Raw genomic sequence first — 25,020 nt, 5'->3', positions numbered from 1 at the left:
ACAATCGCAGTTGAAATGAGGTAAGCTAAATATCAGTGTGGCATCCTCCTGGCAACACCATTGCTGCTCCTTCATGAAAGTAAAGTGGAGTATGTGCACAATTATTCACAGTTCCTATTAATTTCTACCTCCTGCCTTGCCGGTCAGACTACACCACCTATGTCTCTCGTCTCTGCTCCCTGCAGTCCTGCCTGCTTGTTTGTCTGTGCTAGAACCAGGACAAGATGAATCAGGCTGTTGTTTATCAATATACTTGCTAATAGCCCAGGTGCCCAGCTGTTCTCTTTATTGTAAAGATTTGGTGGAACCCTACTTCCTCGTCCTCCTTGCAGCTGTCTAACACTGACATCTGGCCTTTTACGCTTTTATTTATTTGCCTTTTCCTCCTTATGCTTGAGGTCATTTCAGGTTTTTATGTGGTCTTCAAACACTTTGGTTTTATGTGCACAAGGCTTTTTGAAGCAGCAGTCAGGCTTACCTTAAGTCTGTGCTGGATAAGAACAGAGTTGTGTTAGTTGTGCCGAAAAGCCCCTTGTATGAATGGCTTTAAATCGACCAGAAAGCACTGATGTGTTTGTGATTCACTTTCCTTTTGATCTTGTACACTCTTCCTTGTTAAACATGGTACTTGCCGCAGAGGAAAACTAACCAAGAAGGTGAAGCGAAAGCTTGTCTTGCATAAAGTTGACAAAACGTTTACTTTTATTGATTCACAACCAATTGTATTGGAACAGCACTAATTGCATTTAAGTATGTTATTTGTTCTCACACATCGTACATTTCTATCATATTCTCCCCAGTTCAGTTTGTAAAGAAATAAAGAAGGGGAAAACTCTGAAACTTACATTTCCCAGTAAGCGTTAATTATACGAATCACCATTCTGGACAAAAATGAATCATGCTAGAGACATGCCAAAACTGATTATAACAGTTCAGTCTTTTTTTCACCGAAACTCTGGGCCTTTCTTCACAGTTTTATTCTTGATCCAATTACAAAATCACTGTGCATCACAATGTGTATCATAGTTCCAACTGTAATTTTTTTTTAAATTCATTAGTCTGCCTAATTAAATGGCTTTTTAGCACACAAAGAAATGACCCCCACTGTGATGTGGATAATGAGGCTCTTTTATATTGAGTGCGTCAGTGGGGTGATATGAAAGTAAATAACCCCCACTGCTTCACTTAACGCCATCCTGCCGTGAGGAGGTGGACAGAAGACACGTAGCTGGGCCTAAGGCCAGAGCTGTGGGTGGATTCATGTGTAGTGGCCGTGATACCACGCAGAGCCTGAATTACGGACATTCATCGAGCCATGCCCTCTGAAACCATAAAATGGCTGAACCAAACATTAATCTTTCCCTTTGTCCCCACGTTACTCCTCCCTGTGCTCATTGGTGAACTAAGCAATGTTTCCATAGCAATGAGTTTCTGTCTTTCTCTTTCCCTCTCTCTAGTGGGTGTCTCACTTATTACCTAATAGGAGAAAAAAAATGGACAAGTCTTTGTAGAGCTGACAAGTCATCTCAAATAACAATCTCCCATTCACTGTTGTGGAGCAGAATTCTCACTCTTGTCAGCACCATCATGTTAAAGGAGTTTGATCAATAGAATGTGGTTGCTTTCACACAATGACTTTGTATAATGCTACTTCTCTCCCATTCACCTTTAGTTCAGCTTTACCTGTACTGAATGACATGAAATACAAATTGCAGATAGCAGTCCAGCTTTGATGCAAGCAGGTTTTGGTTTGGGGGCAATATATTCTATGTAATCCTTCAAGGGTTAAGGTCATACCTTGCAGAAGGTTGACCGTCAGAGAACAGTTGCTTCTAAGAGTTTTACATTGATCTTTTACTACTCAAAAGTGCTTCTTTTATGAGAGCTTCCATGCTGTACATTTACATTAATTATTTTAGCATCCAAATCTTATATTTATAAAGCATTCTCTTCGAATAGCTTTTTCTATAGATAATCACCTGTAATTACTTGTCAAATGTACTGAATAACAAATTAATCCGATTACCATCAAATTCCTCACTGACACCTTTGTGCAAACTAACAATGTTTAGCGGGAGTCTCGGTTTACCACATAAGGCTTTACGAGAGCAAGTCAGGGAAGAAGGAAATTACTAATTGCAAAAGGCCTTATTTGTCATTTGTCAAAAGGCCTTATAAGGACCAACAGCATCACCCACTCTTACCAAAGGTACTGTCAAGAGAACCGTCATCCTCAGTAACCATCAGTCAAATCAATGTTTTGAAGTTCTTTGCTATGTAAATCAATACATCCTACAGTAGTGTCACTGTAAGGCTCTTCTGCCAGAGCTTGCAGAGGTCTCTTGCTTTTCAATAGTAGCCAGATGCACACAAAGTGCCAGAGGCCTGGGTATGTCTGTACAATTCAGTTATTATGGCATTAGCTGATGCTAGAGGAAATAAAGTAGTTTCAGGCTGATAATCTGTGCCATCTGAACCAGAGAAGAGTTGAAAATCACTAGCAATAGAGATTTTAGATTATGCCTCCACCATGAAGTCATGTACCTGAGGCTGTTTGAGCCCATGTCTTTATGGTTCTTGCTCTTTTCTGCTTGGCACTGACATCCGGAGGCTCCTCTTCAACGTCACATATTTCTGTTTCGTGTCAGCTCCGTTGCAGTGCCACGTTGCCACATGGTAAACAATTAAAGATGAACAGATAGTGAGGAACCTGAGCCCTGACTCTTCGGAGTAGCACAGACGTCAGTTGCTAACAGCCGTGAGCGCAAAGGCACCACTGGCCCATCTCCAGGGTAATAAAGCCAGCACTAACCACTGTAGCTGTGTTTGCTAATCAATCTCGCTTCCCCCCACCTCCTGATGGCCTTGTGCCTAAACCTGCCAAGTTCAGCCTGGCCATGACGCATTAAAGAAACAATGTTCCCATTGCTAATCTTTGCTCGTGCAAATCATTGTCACTCTACCACCTGGATACTAAATCTCTTATCTCTGACATTTTACTGCCCCAATTTATAGTCTGCACATATTAAAAAAAAGGCTTTCAGAATATTTTCAGATACAAACTAAATAGATGAAAAACTTAAAAGGTATTGTATTAGGATAAATCAGGATGATTGACTGTTTAATTTAGCTTTTATATTTTAGCGATGATGCCTATGGGTGGAGATGCTTTTACTGAGCTATCTGTGGCAGCAATGGTGCCTCATGACTTGATAACTTCACAATGCAAATGTAGCAGCATCGTCGTGACATCCCATAGCATTAGAGTAAACTAGGCAAAATAATCAATTTCAAGACAATTACTGTCAAACTTCAAATAGCTTTCACTGAGCCATGACATTATGCGAAATCTATAGGTCTTAGTTTTTTGTGAGGACTATGATACATTTTTAGCTTAGTTATTTTGCATATATGATGTTGAATATTTGTCATGGACACGTGAACAGGGTTTCATTAAAATTTAGTAATTTTAGTATAAGAAACAGTTTTTTTTGTAGTTTGAGAAATGTCAAAGAAATTTAAGCTTTCTTTTACCTCCGTTCTATTTTGAAGATTATGAAGGACAATATCTTTTTCATATTATCCAGGGATGTCATTCCTATCCATCTGTCTGTTTCACACCTCCCTTTCAATGCTGTCTTCTCCAGTGAGAAGACCAAAACACAGTGCTTTTAATAGAGGTGAAGGCTAAGGCGCTCCTCCACACCAAAGAAGCTGTTGCACTACCCCAACTTCATCTCCTTGTACATCGATCATGGTATTAATAGAAGCAGCGGCTCTCTGTGAATGGAGAATAGAAAGGACGACTGATTCTTTCTAGAGGGGGAGGGAGGATGTGTCTGTGTGTGTGTGTGTGTGTGTGTGTGTGTGTGTGTGTGTCTGTCAATGAATGAGCGTGTCACTCTGTGCCCCCTCACTATTGTCGTCACCAAAGCAAAATGTAGAACAAAGGAGTCGAGAATAACTTGAGACCCCTATCCGTGTTTTTAATTGCTGAATCCATGCCAATCCAGTACTTGGCACTACCTGAAGGTGTTGCAAAGTCTGGACGCCATCCATATGTACTCGCTTTTACACACATACGCTCGCCACAGAACAGTCACGAGTCAGTGCCAGTGTGGCACAGAGGGTGAGGTGAGACTTACAAACCCTCGAAGGAAAGAGCAATTGCATCCACTCGTCCGTGGCCTTCCTCCCTCACTCTTTTTCGTTTTCTCCTCCTCCCCCTGTGAGCAGAACACGGGCGATTAGCTGTCCTCCTCATTGGTGGCATGCTGCGGACATCGCCAGGGCTTATTTGTTGAAGGGGTTGCCGTGGAGACTGGCGGTGGTGGTGAGGCAGAGTTGGAGCCAGAAAGAGAGAGAAGAGGGAGAGAGAGTTGTCCATGTACTGCAGAGAGAGCAGGAGGAGAGATTTAAAAAAGAGAAAGGGAGAGCACAAACATGGGCTTCGCTCCTGTTATCTTGTGAACGGCTTCCAGCTAGTGCACTTAGGCGAGACCTCTATCCCTTCCTCTCACCGGGGCTTTGCTTAGGAGGGTGAAGAGTTCACACAGGCCCGCATGTGTCGAACACACCGCACAGCCCTTCCAATCTCATGAGCACCGGGTGAAGCCGGCGAAGGGTGGCTCGGACCCCCGGAGCACAGGGAGGGTAGCAGATACCAGATACCTTAAAATATCGGCCAGCCTGTTGAAGCAGCTGTGGCTGGATGAGAGGGAGATGCGCGCTACAGTAAGTGAAGATTCAGTATTTTTTCACACACATACGTGTGTAAACGCATTTCTTTGTGTAAAATCTGCATGCTGGCATAGGAAAGGGACCTGGAGAATGTAATGCAGTCAGTAATGCAGTACCTACATGAGAGTTGTATCAGAAAGGGGGGGACAAGGATAACCAGCTGTGTTGCAGAACAAAGGAGTGAGCAAGGCAGAGCAGAACAAGTAATTGCGAGACACACACACACACACACACGTGAATGCAACAGCATGTAGCTGCTTGAACCTAATCCAATAAGACCTCCCTCAGCCACCCCCATCGTTGCGTTTGCTGTTGCTCATGCATCGCTCTTTGCCGCTGCGCTTGTAACCAAGCGAGAACACACTCGTATGAGTGTGTGTGTTTGTGTGTGCTGCAGTCAAGGGATAGCTGGTGTGTCTCAGTGGCACTCATGAATGGGAACAGAGAGTGAGACGGAAGTACTGAGGATGGCTGTGTTAGGGGAGACCCGCAGTTGGAGCCCCAAGCCGTGGCAGTTCAGGCGCTATAATTGTGACTTCCACCACAAGTCTGAGGTAAATAAATTGCACTTGCTACCAAATTTATTTTCTTTGACATGCACACTGTGCTTATTATTTTTTAGGTTAGGCTTAGAGGCTGAAATTAATTTGTTTGTCTTTATTGAGAAGAGAAATATTCTCTTCTGATAGACTTTTCATTGTTTTGAAGACTGCTGCTGCTGGCTTTTAGATGAGAATAAGATGTACGAAAGCTGGTCCCTGTTGATTTGTGGCTGGGGTTGAAGTCCTTTCATTCAGTTGTTTTTTACCTCCGGAAGGACTGTCAGTTTTTAACCCTCAGATGAAGCGAGAGCCACGTTTTCCTGTTGTTCTTGGCTTGACATGTTATTTGTGCTATTTTGGCTCCATTTTTTTTATAAGAGTTGAAATCTTTTGAGAACACATTTACATGGCTTAAAAAAGACACCGGTGAAACCAAATGCTCAAACTTTTTAATAATCTGTATGCTAGAATACCTGATTTTATCGAAAGGGATATCTTTCTTTGTTTTTGACTGTTTTTTAATATTTCCCTGCGACATTTTTTAGGACTCTACACTTTCCTTGTGTTTATTCTACCTGTTGAGTGACATCAGAGTGCATTTCTCAGTCTTGGTATGACATTTGTCATGGTTCATTCACACCTTTGATGTGACTCACCCCATTCCATATCCTCTTATGAGGAAGGCCCAAACATTGAGACCTTCAGCCAAAGACTAGAGAGAGCTGAACGAGGTGGCATATGTTTAAAAATCAGCCAGTCAGATGATTTCCTGCTGGAGGCTTTAAGATCAAGACCCCTGCTCTACTGAAATAGATCAGCGCTCCCGCTCGGCTCCGAGACAGATGTGTCATCAATAGTGCCTTAACAAAAGTTCAATGGAAGACTGACTCAGAGTGATTTCATGGAACAAGTGGTACTCTGATGAGTGCTGAACCTGCTTCTCTATCGCATTTCAGACCCATGCGAGTGACGTGGGTTTGGACGTCACATCCAATGATGTTGTCCTCTCCACTTCATCATCATTCATCCTTGTAATCTAATGTCAGAGATTTGCATCTGTCTATTGAACGGTGGAGTCCTGCATTTCCCTTCTTTGTTTTTTGAATTTGTAGAGGTCTATCATTTAGAGAATGATTTTGGTGGTGTATAAATAGTGCATTATTGTGCAAAAGATTGATTGCAACATATAATCATTGCTGTTAATTAGGGCTGGGTTTTGACACACATTTCAAGATTCGATTCTCATTACAAGCTTTTGATTGGATTACCAATTCGATTCAATTCAGTATTAATTATTTTTGGATATATAGCAGGTACAGTACTTGCCAAAATTTTCAAGGAAAATGCTGTAAAAGATACATGGGTCATTTGGTAATAGATTACTATAACGCTGAAGGTTAAAAATAACTGATTTGTAAGCTATAGCATACAACTGTAAAAATTACAAAAAATATTTTTTTCAATAATAAAGTTACAATTACCAAATATTTCTACTTCAATTTGTTTTTTTTTTTAAATATAAAAATTTAAATGGTGGCTGTCATAAAAATTAATGGGTTTATTCAAACAAACATAAGAACAGTAAAAAAAAAACCTGAATGTGTTATTTGGTGCATTATTTAGCAATATGTCCCTCTCTACAGTATATATTATATTAACTTCTTTGCGCGGCTGAAACTTGATTGAGCAATTACATCAGACTTACAGATTGTAAAGTTGTACTCTGTTTTAATTTACCTTCGGATGTTTAATCATGATTATTTTGTGTTGAAACTGGTATCAATGTGGATGACAAGTTCATTTGCACCTCGTGCTGCGGCGTCCTTTTGAATTGAGGCGCTACAGCGATCTTTCACTCCACATTAAACAGTGCCAAAATGGCATTTATTGTTTGAATACTGCAGTACAATGGACATAAATTGAAACTTGACACTGGTTCATATTAAAAGCACCAAAGCACAATGCTTATTGCAATATACTGGATGGGAAGTGCCCTTCAATGTTCTGTCAATTGAATAAAAACAGGCTAGACTAAACGATTCTTGGGATTTAAGAATCTATATCGTTCTGTAAAAAAAGAGAATAGATTAATGTTGAGATATCGATTTTTTTTTTTTTTTTTTTTTTACCCAGCCCTATTGTTAGTAGTGTTCATCGTCTGTTTGATTATGCCATGAACTGAATTTTACCGTACATTTCTGCCATATGTACATCAATTTGACAGTCACCACTGACAAGCTACTACTAAATATATTTTAGAAATATGCATGTTCAATATGAGGGACAAGAAGACTGATTATCAAACTCCAATTGAGGTTTTAGAAATTTTTGCCAGTTTGTGAGTTTATTTTTGTAGATTGGGAGATCATGTGGTTAATAATTTTAATGAGCAGTAGTGACAGCACTCTTCAACCGCAAAATTTTAGCTGTTTGTGAAAGCTAATTCCTAGCAAATTATGTCAGTATCTTTTACCAGTAAATTAGTTCAAACGATTTTGAATTAGTTTTTGTGTTATTTAAATCTTTACTTTTTCTTTAGCGCCTTTTATGAATGGATGATATTGCTAAAACTATGACTGAAATAGGTTGTGCTGTTTCACGATTCAGCCGTGTAAGATTCACACATGATTCCCCTGAGCCGCAGTCATTGATCAGAAAACTGGAGGTGTTTATAGTGCCACAAAGGCAATAACAAATCAGTTTTGATGACATTTATATTGATTCTCAGATCTCAAAAGAAACACAAACATCCTTTTTTATTCTTGCTTAAAAAAAAAAAAAGGAAAACTTTGAATTTGCAGCACATTGTCGCCACCCCATGGCTTGTATGTATGTGTGTTCTGCATATTCCTGTTTTTCCCTTTCTTTTTCTTGGAATCAGAGAATTTTCATCATAGCAGTAAACAATGTTTCCATTTTGTGCTGCCCTCAGAAGTGGATGTGTTTTCATCTGTGTCAGTTATGTATAGCCATGAGAAAATGAGGGTAATAGAAGCATGTTTGTGCCTGGCTGAATGATGGCTGCTTTTACACTAGATATATTAGCCTGGAATAAAATTGAGCCACGTGGCGCACTGTGCTGACATTAGATGAGGTCAAGATAAGGGCAGAAGGAAGTTTAGTCCTGTTAGACTTTGTTCATGGAGCCCTTACAGATTGGGCTATTCAAATCGCTACAGTTTATCTTTATTCATTTCAGTGTTACCTTTCATCAAAGCAATTTATGCATTTTTATGAAATATGGGAATGTGTTGAGCTAAGAGTTTTGAGGTGATCTGAATAGGCTGGTTTCCTCTAACAACATTTCTCGCTTTCTTCAGGTAATCTTGGTGCAAGTAAACCCAGGAGAGTCCTTCACGATCCAGCGAGATGATGGTCAGTTTCAGTGTATCACAGGTACGTTCCTCTTGTAATTTAACCCATAATTACGTTAGTCTACCAACAAGTGCATTTCAGTTTGCCAAATCACAAGTTCAGATGATGTAACTCCCAGACTGAGACTAACCCGGTAATTGACTGGAGTTAAAGTGATGATTAATACCTGTAAATTCTAGCTGTTGATTAGACTAAATGTATAATCAAGTGAAATATTATGAAGTTTCAATAACAATATACGATATTATCCCATTCAAAAGCTTGATGTAAATAATATAAATGTAACAAATAAATGTAACCGTAACAAATGTAAAAAAAAATGGTGGTGTTTTAATTTATCCCCTCTAAAAAACCTGAAAAATATTCTCAGCTCTTTTCAACATTTAATAATAATAATAATGGTAATAATAATAATAATAACAATAAATGTTTTTTTTTGGTAGAAAATAAGATTGTTAAAAGGATTTCTGAAGGATTGTGTGACTTGAGTAATTGTGCTAAAAATTAGTTTGAAAGTCAGCTTTGATTGTTCCTGATAAACTGTTTAACTGCTCCCCCAAGTGGATATTAAATTATGTTGTGGGATAATTAAATATATTCTAAATAAACTACAAACATAAAGTTATATAGATTTATTTTGTCTTCACATTCTTTCTTGTAAATCCTTCCTCTCAGTGGCACAGCTGACTGAATGGCTCATTATGCAGCTCATTATGCGGGCTTTTGTCTTCTCAGGTGTAAATCACAATGATATTCATGATTGTTGACGCCTACTCGCATGACTTTTACCAACAAAAAGTGTCTTAGAAAATTTAAATCAATATATTGTTTTCTGTAAGTGAGTAAACAAGATGATTTTCACATAATTTAGAAAGAAAAATTCTAGGCTACAAGCTCCAGTTCTCAAAAATCCCAGGAACCATTGTTCTTTGTGTTTTTTTGCCTTATTCAAGTGTTTTAACATTTTTTGTTTTTCACTAACCACGCATAACATTTTTTTCTCTCAAAAACACAATCATGTACATGCATGCTGCTCACATATTATTATAGCCCAGTTTGTGCTGATTACAGTGAGATTAGACTTTGGCCATTTAGATATTTATAAGAAACTGAAAAAAGCACAAATGTCAGGGCATGACAAAACTTCTCCAGGCCCCAAAAATACCCTTAGACTCCAGAGGGTTAAATGAGTAGGCAGAAGAAAAAAAAATATTCAAAGTGCTATCTCATTCAACCGGTCCTAAATACTTTAAATGTATGTTTAAAATTTTCAATTGTTAACACAAAACATGTTACAAAACGAGCAATATAAGTGCAAGTTAAAGGAGTACGCTGACTTTTTGGGGTTTTAGCTTATTCACCGTATCCACCACAGTTAGGGTGAGGCTCCTTTGTCTGTTCAGTGTTGGCGCGCTTCATTGCACATACGCCAATTTCATGGTCATTACAGTGCGCATGCTCCAACCTCCAACCCAGCTTGTATGCTTGTTAACTTGCATTTACAAATGGAATTTACAATTAATACTAGGTTGGTCCAACGATTGTTGAACCAATGTCTTTTCACTAGTTAAGCCAACATTTTTGCATTTAATTGTCCAGTTAACTAAAATATAATCATTATATCATAATAAAATATAATCATAACTTTTTGTGAGTTGGATTTTTTACAGTGCAGTGCTTGCTGAGTTTTTTCAGGTTGGCCGTCAGTTGTCCGTCCTCTTCTGACGGGGCTAATGTGTCGTCTTCAATGAGACGCAGCACAGGGAGAAGGGATGACACGGTTCTGCTGATATGTTATGTGACTCTCTTGGCACGCAGCATTGTAGCTGCATTCAGTTTTTAATTATGGTGTATGCTTTCTTTTAAACTGAATTATTTATACTTATTATTTTTACATAATTCAAATAAATATTTAAGAAAAAAACGAATAATTTAAGAAATCAAAACGACGGTGGGGACAGTGTAATGGTGGGAAAGCAGTGTTGCCTTAAAACCAGTATCACTGTCAACACCGTCTATCGTGGCAAATTTAAATCACATCTATTCATTGTATAATCCTGCTACTAGAATTTTATTCAGACTAAAACCTCATTAATTCAAGTGAGAAAGCGTTTTGTGTGTGTGTGTGGCTTTTGCACATCCTGTCATGCCAGTTACATTTTGCAGCATTATGGTTAACGATGAATCGATTAATTAATCATTAATTTAAACGACAATCGAATATGGAATTAATCGATATTTTACATCCCTAGTAGCCATGATTCTTTACCATCCCTTTGACACAGCCAAATCTCAATATTATGCTCTCCAGTGTTTGTACCATTTTTGTTAGTTTTTCCTGTTTTTTGTTTAACAAACACAATCAGTTTCACCAGGGATGAACTATTGAAAATTCGGCAGAACACACCACAAAATCTTTTACCGAATTTAAATTATTCAGACATTTTACTGAACGTTGTTGTCGGCGGAGCAGCGGTGCTGATCAAATGCTTCAAGACGCACAGACGGTGGAAGCAAGCCAGCGCGCTCGTCAGACTCAGGAAGCGCGGATTTCGAACTCCGTTGCCTAGCATCCATCTGGCAAATCTCCGCTCTCTACCCAACAAAATGGACAAAATCCTTCTGCTCTCTCGGACGAAAAAGGATTTCTCATACTCTGCTGTTCTGTGTTTCACGTAAACCTGGCTGAATGATGCCATTCCAGACAGCGCGCTCCATTGCCGGACATTCAGCTGTTTAGAGCAGATCGCGACTCAGAATAAACAGGGAAATCGTGTTGCGGCAGGACATGCTATTACATCAATGAACGGTAGTGTACAGATGTAACAGTGTTAAAGAAGATGTGCTGTTCAGATCTAGAAGTGCTCTTTGTTAACTGCAAGCCGTTCTATTTCGCCGCGGGAGTTTCACTCGTTTATTCTGATGAGTGTTTACATTCCTTCACAAGCGCACATGAGCCTGGCTTTACAGAAACTCACTGATCAGATCACAGAGACAGAACAACAACACCCTGTTTTAATCATTGTTGGGGACGTTAAAAAAGCCAATCTCTCCCATGAACTGCCAAAATACAGACAGCATGTTTCATGTCCCACCAGAGACCTATATATATTGGATCACTGTTACATCACAATAAAGAATGCATATCACTCTGTTCCACAAGCAGCTTTGGGGCTCTCAGATTACTGCCTGGTTCATCTTATACCGACCTACAAGCAGAAACTTAAATCTGCTAAACCTGTAGTAAATACTGTGAAGAGATGGACCAGCGAAACAAAGCAGCATTTACAACCTTGTTTTGACCTCCCTGATTGGAGTGTTTTTGAAGCTGCTACCACCAATCTGGACGAACTCACAGAGCCTGTGACATCTATATTAGTTTTTTGTGAGGATTTATGCATTCCTACCAAGACATATTTAACATTCAGCAGTGAAAAGCCATGGTTTACAGTAAAACTTCGTCAGGCCAAGGAGGATGCCTACAGACATGGGGACAGAGTCTTGTACAATCAGGCCAGGAACACGCTGAACAAAGAGATTAGAGTGGCTAAAAGGACCTACGCTAAAAAGTTGGAAGACCAGTTTACTTCCAATGACTCAACTTCAGTGTGGAAAGGGCTGAGAGCCATCACAAACTACAAGACACCATCCTCCTACACTGAGGAAAATCAACGACTTGCTAATGACCTGAAAGAGTTTTATTATAGATTTGAAACCCCCACACCCATTCTGATCTCCCTACACAACCGTTAACACCTCCTGCAATCCCCCCAACCCTGCACTTCAAATCTGTGAGGATGATGTGTGCCAGGTCTTCAGGAAGAACAAAAGCACCAGGCCCAGATGGCGTTACACCAGCCTGTCTGAAAAAAAACTAGGGGTGCATCAATCCGACTTTTTCAGTCCCGATACCGATGCCTGGGCTTTGTGTATCTGTCGATACCCAATACCGATCCGATACTATTGTTGAATTAATAATAAACTATATTACCTTCCACCTTATACCTTCCTTGAAGAGACTAAAGGCACCAGATTTTACTAACTAAACATAACTAAGACAAAATAACAGTTGTATGTAAAGTGATGAATTCTTATTTATTTAAAAAACAATTGTGCATTCAAATCTAAAATAGAATATAATCAAACTTCTTTTTTCGTGTATTGGTCAAGCATACAATAGTAATCTGACAGTCACCAAACATTGTTACCATGTCAATGGTATTTTTGAATTCTTATAAATTTGTTATATAACAATTGTGCATTCAAATCTAAAATATAATGTAATCAAACTCTTAAATCAAAATAAATCAAATGTAGCCACAAGAAACAAAACAGTGCATTGGTTGAACATACAATAGTAATCAAACAGTAACCAAACATTGTAAACAAAAATATAAAGTGCAAAGTCTTGCAAAAAGGAATTTAAAATGCAACATAGCAGCTGAACCTGAGTAATAAACAAATGCTGAATAAACAAAAAGTTGGTCAAACAACTTGATCACACATAAAAAAATAATAATAACCAAACATTGTAAACGTAGTGCAGTGTCACACCACCATCACAAACATGACCTCTGAATGCTCACTTAATCAGCAATGGCAAATTCTTTCTCATGAAGACAAGCATTTCTGCTCTCTCTGCTGTAAGCCTACTTCTCTTTTCATCCACAATGTTGGAAACTGTGCTGAACACTCTCTCACTTTCTACACTAGTAAAGGGGGCACAGAGGTATTTTGTGAAAGTAGCAGCAAGACAAGGTAATCTGTATTTGTTGACTCCCCAGTACTGGTATGGGTTGTCTGAGGCAGCGATGGTTTTCTCTGCAAGATATCCATGCAGTTGGACTGCAGGGCTAGAGCTGCTTGCTGCACCGGGATCGTCACACTCCTCCACAATTTGGTCAAACTCTTGCATAAAGCTGCTCGGTGCTGCTGCTTCCACCCCTGGGAACTTTTCCTGCAGCCTGTGATGCTCCAGCTGTGCTCCTCTTCAGGTCTTCCTCCAGTTCCCCCGTCAGTGCATCTTTTGCATGCTTTGCAGATTGTGCACTTGTAAAGTATCTGAAACAGAAATAAAACATAGGTTAAGCTAAATCAAACACTTTTTGACACTTAAACAACCTGAGGCTGATTAAAGTTTATATATATATTAATTTGTATAAATTATATAATGTAAACCTATATAATTTATATTTAAAATGTTTAAATTTACAGCATACCATCTCATCAAATACAGTAGAAGTGTAATTGTGGAATAAAAAGTGAGTAAAAAAAATCTATAATATAGCCCTAATGTAATTAGTTAAGTTACACGATTTTACCTGTCTTTATATCTCGGGTCCAGCAGGGTGGCAAGTGCATATAGGGGTTCATCTTCCACAGTGTCGAAGCGTTTGTTGACAGCTTGAAGCAGGGTTTTTTTCATCGTTTTGATGCCAGTATCTGCATCGCCTTCTTTAGCTAGGATGCGTTTGAGGACGGTGACAGCTGGAATGACGTCAGCGGCGGAGGCAGTCGATGAGCTTATTTTTCTTGTTAGCTCTTCTAATGGTGCTAGAACAATGCTCGTTTTTTCTAGCAAAGCCAACTGGTTAGCGGTCAGTGTACTGGGCAGGTCATGGTCAGCAATGTAAGCACAGAGGACTCGCTTCTGTTCCAGAAGGCTATGTATCATCAAGTACGTAGAATTCCACCTTGTTCTGACATCTTGTTGCAGGCGTTTAGGTTGCATTTGCATCTGGAGCTGTATATCTTGCAGCCTTGAATACGCAAGTGGAGAATGTTTAAAATGCCCCACAATTTGTTTACCGATTGCAATGGCATAGCTCACACTCCGTTGTGACAGTAGTCCCTCATTGACTACAAGCTGCAAGCTGTGAGCAAAGCAGCCTAAGCTCCGCACCCCCATGTTGTCCATGGCCTTTTTCATGTTGCTTGCATTGTCCCGGAGTATGACATGCATGACTGTAGTAAAGCTCATAGCTTTTATATCTTTAATCTCTTTCGAGACGTGTTCGCAAACATTTTTGTACAGTTCTGCCAGTGCGGTCTCGGAAAAAATACTTGCGTGATGGAAGAGAGTACCTCAGCTCTTAAGTGTTCCAGTAGGCGACGGAAGCCCTCGTCTTCAACAACTGACATTGGTTGAGCATCTAAAACAATGAATTCTACAACTTTCTGTGTAATTGCCGATGCTTTCATGCTTTCCATCGGAAACTTTTTGCGTCGTTGAAATGCATCCTGCAAAGTTAGTTGCTGGGCTGTATTGTCCGCTCCTTTTGTTTTGATGAGCTGCAGGAATTCAGCGTGCTCCTTAGCATGGTGTTTCTGGATGTGCTTGATTAAATTGGTAGTATTGTACTTTGCAGTAATACCACCTCCCCTCGAAACATTTACTTTGCAGACATTGCAAACAGCCGACGAACTAGTTGGTGTGGCAAGCGTGAAATATCTCCACACAGCCGACTCTCTGGAACGCTCCATGTTGCTTCTAGCATGCACCACACACGTGAAGCTGACGAATGACGTAAATCCTGCAGCGACGAGAAAAAAAAAAAACTGGATCGGCCCGTGAATCTGTAAATTTTTCCGATCCCCAATCCAGCTATTTTGTCAGTATCGCGGACGATATCCGATCCTAATATCGGATCGGTGCACCCCTAAAAAAAAACCTGTGCTGACCAGCTGCCCCACATCTTTTCACAGATCTTCAATAGATCTCTGGAGTTGTGTGAAGTGCCTTCCTGCTTCAAACGCTCCACCATCATCCCCGTTCCAAAGAAACCCAAGATAACAGGACTTAACAACTACAGACCCGTGGCTCTAACATCTCTCATCATGAAGTCATTTGAAAAACTGGTTCTGGCTTATCTGAGGGACATCACTGGACCCTTACTGGACCCCCTGCAGTTTGCTTACCGAGCAAACAAGACTGTGGATGATGCAATCAACATGGGATTGCACTTCATCCTGCAACATCTGGACAAAACGGGGACTTCTGTGAGGATCCTCAACAGCCCTTCCATCAGCCCTCCAGACCAAACTGACCCAGCTCTCTGTTCCTAGCTCTATCTGTCAGTGGATCAGTAGCGTTTTGACACATAGGCAACAGCTAGTGAGACTGGGGAAATTCCTGTCCAACAGCTGCTCCACCAACACTGGTGCCCCTCAGGGATTTGTTCTCTCCCAACTGCCCTTCTCCCTCTACACCAACTACTGCACCTCAAAAGATCCCTCTGTCAAGCTTCTGAAGTTTGCAGACGACACTATGATCATCAGTCTCATCTAGTACGGTGACGAGTCTTCTTACAGACAGGAGGTTGAGCTGATAGTGGACTTCAGGAGAAACCTCCCTGCACTCCCCCAATTCACCATCATAGATAGCACTGTGGCTGCAGTGGAGTCATTCAGATTCCTGGGAATCAACATCTCTCAGGACCTGAAGTGGGACAATCACATTGACTCCATTGTTAAAAAGGCCCAACAAAGTTTGTGCTTCCCTCGCCTGCTGAGGAAGTTTAACCTGCCACAGGAGCTGCTGAAACAGTTCTATTCAGCCATCACTGAGTTCATCCTGTGTTCTTCGATAAGTGTCTGGTTTGGTTCAACTACAAAATCGGACATCAGAAGACCACAGAGAATGGTTTGGACTGCTAAAAGGGTTATTGGTGCTCCCCTGCCCACCTTTCAAGAACTTTACACATGAACAGTTAAATGTTCCCCACTTACGCAATAAAAATGTGCAATATCCTTTTATTTATTTGTTACTCTTCCATCCTAATACATCCCTGCATCTTACTCAATTCTATTCCATTATCATCTATAGCACAACTGTTTATACAGTTTATTTATTTGGATTTATTTACTTTTTTGTCTGTGTGTTGTTGTCTCTGTGCACTGGAAGCTTATGTCACTAAAACAAATTCCTTGTATGCGCAAGCATACTTGGCAATAAAACGCATTCTGATTCTGAACTTACTTCACATGACTACATCATGACTCCTAGCAGATCCCCCAGTCTGAATCAGCACATCCTCATTTTCTAAGAGAGCCCTCCAGTGTTGGGTCTAATTGCCATATGCGCTGGAAGTTCCGTCACAACAGTCAGCTAGTGTTTTGTGGGTCTCGGCAGGGTTGCAATGAGATGTGTAACACCCCCTCTCAGCTTGTGTAGAGCGCTTTTTGTCTGCAGCCATTGTGTGGGACGGTGTGAAACACTCTACAAACTGCCAACCTCCCTGATTGGCGGTTGCTGCAATTGGAAGAAGTGGAGTGTGACTGTAATTGAAAGATTACTGTGCCTTGGGAAGCTATTGATTAGAAAAACAATAGCATCCAGCGCATTGTATGCAGTAAGCCAGATTGTTTTGCTCCTATCTGGCCTGATTAGTTTGGCAAGTATTTGAACTTGTGAAAGTAAGCAGTCGGCGGCATTGAAATGAGATTGATGCTTTAGCATTTAACTGAAAACCCAAGTGGAAATGGTAGTCAATTTGTTCTGAAAACCTAAGGGCATCATTTTTTTTTCTTTTGCATTTATGACTAGCACTTTGTTAGCTTGTCTCTTATCAATGAGTGACACTCAGGTGATCATCCATCCAAATGCTGTATTAAGGTTGAAATAGAAGTGCCGCACTATTATTGTGCCACAAAAATTATTGTGAGTTTGCAGTCAATTTTGGAGGTTCGGTTTTAGCAGACTAAATGATTGAAGTCTGTCATACTACATCACCAGTGAGATGCCTGTTTTTTTCACAAGGAACATCGAGTTATGACATTTTGATAAAAAACAAAACAAAAAAAGACTATAGTTGGAAGAATCGCTCATGTTACGATCTATAAAATGCATGAATTTATGATTACATGGCGGCAATAGGAATAGTTCTGTCATCATTTACTCAACCTCATGTGGTTACGAACATGTTATTTTGTTGAACGCAAAAGAAGAATGTACTGGTCACTTTTTTCAAGAAATTACTGTGAATTGGTACTGAGGCCTATATCCAGTTCATTAACAAAATATTCTTATGAGCCATATGTGTCTTTTTTTTATTTTTTTATTTTTATCTATTGAACCATACTGAATGATTCATCAGTGAATCAGACTGATCTCGTTCCTGAATAAGGAAATTGCTTTATATTTGTGTTTTCATTCAGTGTAATGGCACGGAAAGGTGTGAAAAATATTTTTACATTTTATCTTTTATCTGCTGAGTGAATCACTAAATGTTGTCACTGTAATGCACAATCTTTTGTCTTTTTGCTTTATAGAACTAAACATGTTTTTGAAAATGTGCTTATCAAATGTAATTGACAAGCTATAGCAGCCATTATATGCCATTTTGAATGTGCTTCCTGTTGACATATGCCAAGGACTCTGTGGGACAAAGAAGCCATTCCCTTTCAGAAAAAGGGCCAGAGTCACTAAATTTAGATGCAAGCTTCACCACTGTCTGAGAGGAAGGAGTTGATGAGGAAGAGTAGCGTTAGAGCGAGTGGGGCTGCTGTCTGTCAGTGACGTGAATGGAGTGATGACTCACCATTGCGGGATCTGAGGGAAGAGTGTGTGTTTGTGTGTGTGTTTAACCCCTAACCTTAGAGTGAGCCGGAGGTAATGTTAAAATCCGCAGGATAAACCAGAGGGAACAGGTTTGTCCCTCTCTTCCTGATTTCCGTTTCAGTCCAGATGGGTGTTTGTTCTATTTCTGAATTTATTAAAGTGTTCTCAGTAGCTGGAAGTACATAAACAACACACACACAAACACACACACACACACACACACACACACTACAGACCTTCAGAACTTTCTGTTTAATATGAAGAAGCAGTGTTAAGAGTGAACTTCATTTAAGATATCCCAGATTGCCGGGAGTGAGCTGTGGTTGAGAATAAGGGGTGAACCTTATTAACACAGCACTTTTACATCACAGCCTTAACGTTTCTTTAAATGTTGGCCACCCTAGATATGGATATTGGTTGTTCAGCCTGTAAATGCCATCCCACTAGTTTGTGCGCACTTATGTTTTTGTCTCTTGATTACCCATGTAGGATGTTAGCAATGAGTTTCCAGTTACTGACGTTCCTTCACTGTCTGACTAACTGGACTTACAGACAACAGTTTTATAATAAATCTTAGTTCTTCACAACCACTTTTCTTTTTATTAATGTTTTCTAAGCATCAAATGTGGGCAGCCTGCAGCACGTCTTAAACAGTTAAGTAACAATTGATTGAATCTCAATGTATTCTGGCAGCAGAATATCATGGAGACTTAGACTTTGACTCTTTTGGCTTGTGCCAGTGAGCAAATGTCTAGCAACCACCTGGAACACTTTAGTAACCATAGAGAAAGATCCACAGGGCAACACTGCTCAGGTTTGGTCTGTACCTGGGCAAGATGCAGACAACTTGTATATTCAGTATGTGGAAACTTCTCTGAATCATCCGTTTTATTTTTTTCTCTCTCCATACTGTCTGAACAACCATAAACATACCATTGTATTACCATCCTTTTTTGTTAATACACTACCATGGCCATTCTTAGTTGTAGTATATATTGCAGATGGAACTTTAATACTCAAGTATGAGTGGTATAGTGCTAATTGTATTATTAACCAATATATATTAACATATATTACAATCAGATATCATCAGTCCAGTCATCCCAGTCATACTTTAGTAAATGATAATCATGATATGAGACAAAATTTCGATGTTATAAAGATAAAAAGGTGAATTTGACAAAAGAGCAAATTATGTGGGTAAAAAAGAATCATAATTATGATTTATTTATTTTTTTATCATTTGATTTTGTCTTATATTTTAAGTTGTCAAATATTTGTGAATTTCAACGTATGTCAGTTTTGACACAATTTTTGTGATTTTTGTATGTCATAATTTTGACATCTCATAATTATGATTAGTAACTTGTAATTTCACTTGTCATAACTGACTTTTGTGCAATTGTAATTATGTTATTGTAATGTTGCAATAATGACTTTTTTATTTCATAATTATGATTGTCATGATTTTGATCTCATAATTAACTTCAGAATTATGAATTTTTATAACCCAATAATGATTTACCAAAGCATGATGTAGCTTCAATAGTGTACCATGGTACAGCTGCAGTATTTATGTAAGGGTTTTGAGGCCAGTAGGACTATTTTTAACAACTCAAAATGAAATACTTCAAACTGACTATACTGTATGGTAGAGAAGTTGTGTTTATGGTTGTGTCAGCTGTTTAATGTGTGCATTGGCACAGACATCCACTGTGTTATGTTTTTTAGAAGGCATTATAGTGCATCTGTGTGTGTGTGTGTGTGTGTGTGTGTGTGTGTGTGTTAACATTCCCTGTGAGTGGACATTTGTGTGGGCGTATTTATAAGGAGTTACTCGGGGCAACTTGGATTGCGACTGAACCCAGCGGTGAGCTTTGAGTACTGTGACCCGATCTATTCATCCGTCCAGAGAAGCCCTTATTAATGTCACCATGTTCAGATACACAGTGCGGCTTTATTCCATCAGCATTGAACTGTGTGTAGAGCTCTTCTCTCTCCCACAAAGCATAAAAAGGCAAAATTACTCATTTGAGACTAAACCAAACTATTGTTTGCCTATAGGTTAACATCAAAAACATGTTAGGTCTTTGTTTTACACTAATTTGAGACTAACTTATAGTTTACCTTCGGGTTGATATTAAAGAGCATGACAGTCTGAGCACAAGAGACAGTGATGCACTAGGGATGCACCCAAATGTAAATTGACTGAAATTGAATCCATTTGAGTTGAATATTTTATGAAATAAAAAGGACCCTGGAGTGATATAACACCTGAATCTACCACAGCAGAAAATGAGTAGCCTGGAATGGCAGCCAATTATAGTTAAATGGCCATTATATATAAATATTTGACCACAGAGGAGGTTGAAATTGACCAGTCAGAATGAAGTATCTCAGAGAGCTGACTATGGTTGTTTGCAATGGACGCTGTAATATAATGTTTCACGTGCTTTAGACATGTGATACACTACATGTGTCAGACGTAAATCAGACAGCAAAATATTCATGTACCCTGCTTCCAATATCAGGCTAATAGAACTAACTAAAGCATGTCATTAAAAGTGTGATGAAACAGAAGTAGCGACAGACCAAACCTCAAGATTTACTGAAGAAAAAAACTAGACTAAACTAGTGTTGTCACGGTAACAAAATTTCAGTATTCGGTACCGATACCAGTGAAAATCCACGGTTCTCTGTACCAATTTTGGTACCAAAGCAAAACACAAAAATATGCTAATAAAAAAAAAACATACAATAAATAAAACCAATGCCTTTATAGTTATTTACAATTTTGTTTAACGTTTTTCTAAAAGTAATATAATTATGAAAAACAAGTAAACAAGTTTCACCCAAATTTAATTTGTCTTTTACTTAATGAAATTTTAACACTTTTTTTAAATTTTAACACATTTTTTGGTAAATTAAGGGGATTTGCTATTAAAATTAAAACATGGAAGAAATATTGTGTAATTTATTTCTTTAAAATAAATAAATACATTTTCAACAGTACTAGCAGTATCACATACATTCTACTAAATAATTGTAATATTTCTAGCACAATGGCTTTAATGTAAGAATGAACGTTTATTTTGACGGGCTACTTTTATTTTGACACTGGTTTTACTCAAATGAAACTGTAAAATGCTTGTGAAGTGACTCAGAACAGTTCTGGTGATTTATGTATGTTTATGTATTTATGTCCTCATTGTGACTGCAGATGCTGAAATTACTGCAAGCATCACGCGCTTCACTCTATATAGTAAACAAACCCACACGTCTCTGCCATTCATTCATTCATTCATTCACACAGAGACTCACAGAACATGCAGGATTCATATTTCAACCCACTTTTTGCGGCTTAACATTTACAGATACTGCTCCATATGGAGATTTGATTTGATTAATTTATGGTAACTTTGAAAAATTCCGTGACTGTCCATATTAAAATGTAAGTTTAATTTTCATGACTGGATTTTGAGATTCCGTCCGCGTTTTCTGCTTCACGGAAATCATAGCGCTGTATGCGTCAAGAACCGGGTTGACCGGGTCCTCGGTACCACCGGTACTTAAAGAAACCTGGTACCGTGACATTTTCATTTTTTTTGTACCGACTTGGTACCGAAGTACCGGGTCTTTTGACAACACTAGACTAAACTAGTACTGGCCAATATGAATATGTAATGTTTTCAGTGCTCCTCATTCATGAAAAACAAGAAATGTGTGCAAATTGTTTGTAAAATCAGTAATGTAGTAGATTGAACTTGACAATTTATGTAACAATGTTTTTTTTTTTTTTAAATGTGCAATATTGTTCTGCTCTGGGTTTATGAATGAACCTGATGATTCTGTATATGTGGGGTCTCTGCAGAAAGATATTGTAATATTTGTTTATGAATTCACTCTCAGTTTCTCCCGCACATGCTTCATTCACTGCATCTGCAGTCCATAGCTTTCGGAATGAATGAGTCGATGACTCATCCCACTTTGCTGAAGCCTTTAGGGATGAGTGGAGAGAGAGAGAGAAATAAGATAAGAGATTGTTTGGAGAAAGATCCAAGAGCATTTTTGTTTGAGAGATGATAATCCTTCAACAATTAGATGGTTGCAGGGTTCAACAGGATTAATCAATACACTTATTTTGTGTGCTTCGTGCATGTACACCTCTGCATGCCATGTTGTCCTTTTGCAAATCTTGGGGCAGTGTGTACTTATAAATCTGTGTGGGCTATTGAAATTAGACAAGGGAATTTTCCTACACCACTGAATACATTCCAAGGAATGAGGAAGAAAGCATGCTATTCCAGTAGGTTTGACTTCGTGTTATTCTTTGAAGCGTTATAAGAGGAGACAGTGGGATGTTCGCCAAATTTAGTTTCTTGTGTTCCATAAACATTGCTGTCATCTTTTTCTTCTTCCGTGTATATAGAGGACAACACTCAGTTCATCTGGGCATGAAGGAGAGCTTGTAATGCCATGTGAAGGATGCAAATAAAATATTTAGCATCCAATAAAGGAAAAGGCCCTTTGTTGAATTGCTCCATACTGCAAAGGAGAATTAAATTAGTATTGTCTTAGCATAACCAGTACTTTGATAATCCTTCTATCCATTTACCTGAACTGTGTATCACCTGCCTTTAAATCTGTTGGCAACTCTCTACTCCATTAATCTAATGGTACATTGTTGGACCCTCTCAAGCAGTGGCAAGTGTTAAGAGAATAGTGCCTCCATTACACCTAGATAGAAGAAGAAAGTAGTTAAAACTAATCCGACAATAGATAATCAGTAATTGCGGTTTAGAGGTGGGTAAATGTTTTGTAATTAGCAACAAGCATAGACGAGGTGTTGGTGGAAGTGTGTTTGATTTGATTATTTCTGAGGTTGTTGTAATTAGACCCAGACAATGGGGACACATTCCCAGTGTTTTAGGTTGGATTACCTGAAACGAGGAGCCAAGACCCAGACTGGATCCAGGAAGGCAGTCAATATTTGATGCAAATTTTCAATGTTAAATAATGCTGTACAAAGTCACGAAATCACAATAAAACCAGGTATTGATGCTTAAATATCCAGTGTGTACTGCCATAACCACAATAACATCATTGCTACATTTCCTACTAGAACTTATTACATCTAGTAAACTCAATCTTTTGAGAGCTCTTACTTGTACTGCTTGACCACTGCAATGTCATGTAGAAATATTTAAAATTCATTTTTTTTTAAATAAATGACTATTGCTAATGTCTTAATGCAAGAATAAAGTAACACAATTATAGATATACAATAGTTTAATGTATCTAACACGGAGTTGAATAAAATATTATGTTCTGCTAAATAAACGGTAAGCTTATTAATAAGGTATTTGCTTAACAAATGTTACTTGTTGTATTGTGTTTTGTCTATTGATTACTTTAATTACATTCATTTTGGCTTTTTTATAGTGTTGCCAAAGAAATTCAGAATTCCGTTTCTGAAGACGTGAACGGCTCCAAGTAGAACATCCCAAATTGTCATCTAGGAATTACATCATGGCATAAACGCAATTTGTGCAACACTAGTGGCACAAACTGGAACTACAATCCACAGTTTGTTTGACTATCCATCTTTTAACATCACCAGTGGCAAAAGTGGGGGCCAGGACTACCCGTTTATCTAAGCACTTAAAAGCTGGTCAAGTTTTTGAAACTTTTCTTTTGTTATTTCATTTGGTGCCACTAGTGGTGGCACCAACCCTTTATGTAGGTGTTTGCATATCCATCTGTCCATCCATTCATCTTCTGCCCTTTATCCAGGACCTGGATAGTGGTGAAAGCAGGCTAAGGATGACGTTCTATTCCCTGGTCACTTCCTTTAGCGCATCCTGTGGGATCCCAAGCCAAGAGATATAACCCCTCCAACGTGTCCTGGGTCTTCCACAGGGGTCTCTTCCCAGTTGGACATGCCTGGAACACCTTTACCGGAAGATAACAAGGAGGAATGTGCTCTTCTTTAATTACCGTTTAAGGATTAAAGGAGGACCACTAACTTGTCCACATTCTACATTTGATCTATTAAGAAACTACAACTGAGAAATGAAGAGCAGCAGTGGCACTTTCAGTCAGAATATGAGCTGAGGATGAGATTGTCGAGATGTTGAACATCTCAAGTGACTTCCGTCAGGCTGTAGCCTAGTTTTCCTTTTCATCTTATTGGATTTCACTAGAGCATTTGGAGCATTTACTGAACATCCTGAAGGTTGAGAGAGAGCTGCAAAGGTTCATCAGTTTGTGTTTGCCGTCAGCTCTAGTGAGCAGATCTCAATGATGTTGGCTTTCCTAGCCAGTACTCAAAATGTGGTTCAGAGTGATACTTTGTTTAGACTTGTCGGTTCTCGGATTTGTTTGTGTCTGAGAGAGATAGAAAAGATTTAACGGCTGTTTATTCTCAGAACAGAACTGCCTGTTTGGAGTTATTGTTGGCTCAAGTGCGTGTGTGTTTTTCTTGTCCTCTACGTGTTTGTTGATGTTTCCTCTGGAGGGCTGGCATTGAGGATCCACGTCAGCAGAACAGCAGACCACTCATGCTCTTCTGGTGGGGCGGTCTGAAATGAGAGAGAAAGAAACAGAAAGAGGGAGGGGGGTGTGGCCTTTTGTGTCTGATCTCTGTCTGTGCTTGTGCGTCAGTCTGATGTAAAAGTGTGGGTGTCATTTTTTTTCTTTCAAGCCCATCCCCCTTTTTTCTACATCTAGCCCGTCCTTCATTTTCCTTCGTAGCCCATACACCCTTTTACCTTCCTAGCTGTCTTTTATCTTTTTGCACTTCAT

General features: G+C 39.1%; 1 protein-coding gene across 3 annotated transcripts in view; it reads left to right on the top strand.

Annotated features, from left to right (window-relative positions):
• Positions 1-25,020, top strand: part of LOC132108205 (fibronectin type-III domain-containing protein 3a-like) — a 101,058-nt gene that overhangs the window by 36,471 nt on the left and 39,567 nt on the right. Inside the window, exons 1-2 of one of the 3 annotated variants that reach the window (XM_059514835.1) lie at positions 4,374-4,734; positions 8,603-8,678. In XM_059514835.1, coding sequence (XP_059370818.1) covers positions 4,723-4,734; positions 8,603-8,678 — 88 coding nt within the window. In that variant the 5' untranslated portion in view covers positions 4,374-4,722. Of the gene's footprint in view, positions 1-4,373; positions 4,735-5,152; positions 5,295-8,602; positions 8,679-25,020 lie in introns of those variants that run through there. The other 2 variants (XM_059514834.1, XM_059514833.1) reach the window with 2 other exon arrangements.

The sequence above is a fragment of the Carassius carassius genome, chromosome 28 (assembly GCF_963082965.1).
Source record: "Carassius carassius chromosome 28, fCarCar2.1, whole genome shotgun sequence".
NCBI lineage: Eukaryota > Metazoa > Chordata > Actinopteri > Cypriniformes > Cyprinidae > Carassius > Carassius carassius.
This window is presented reverse-complemented; position numbering and strand designations above follow the sequence as displayed.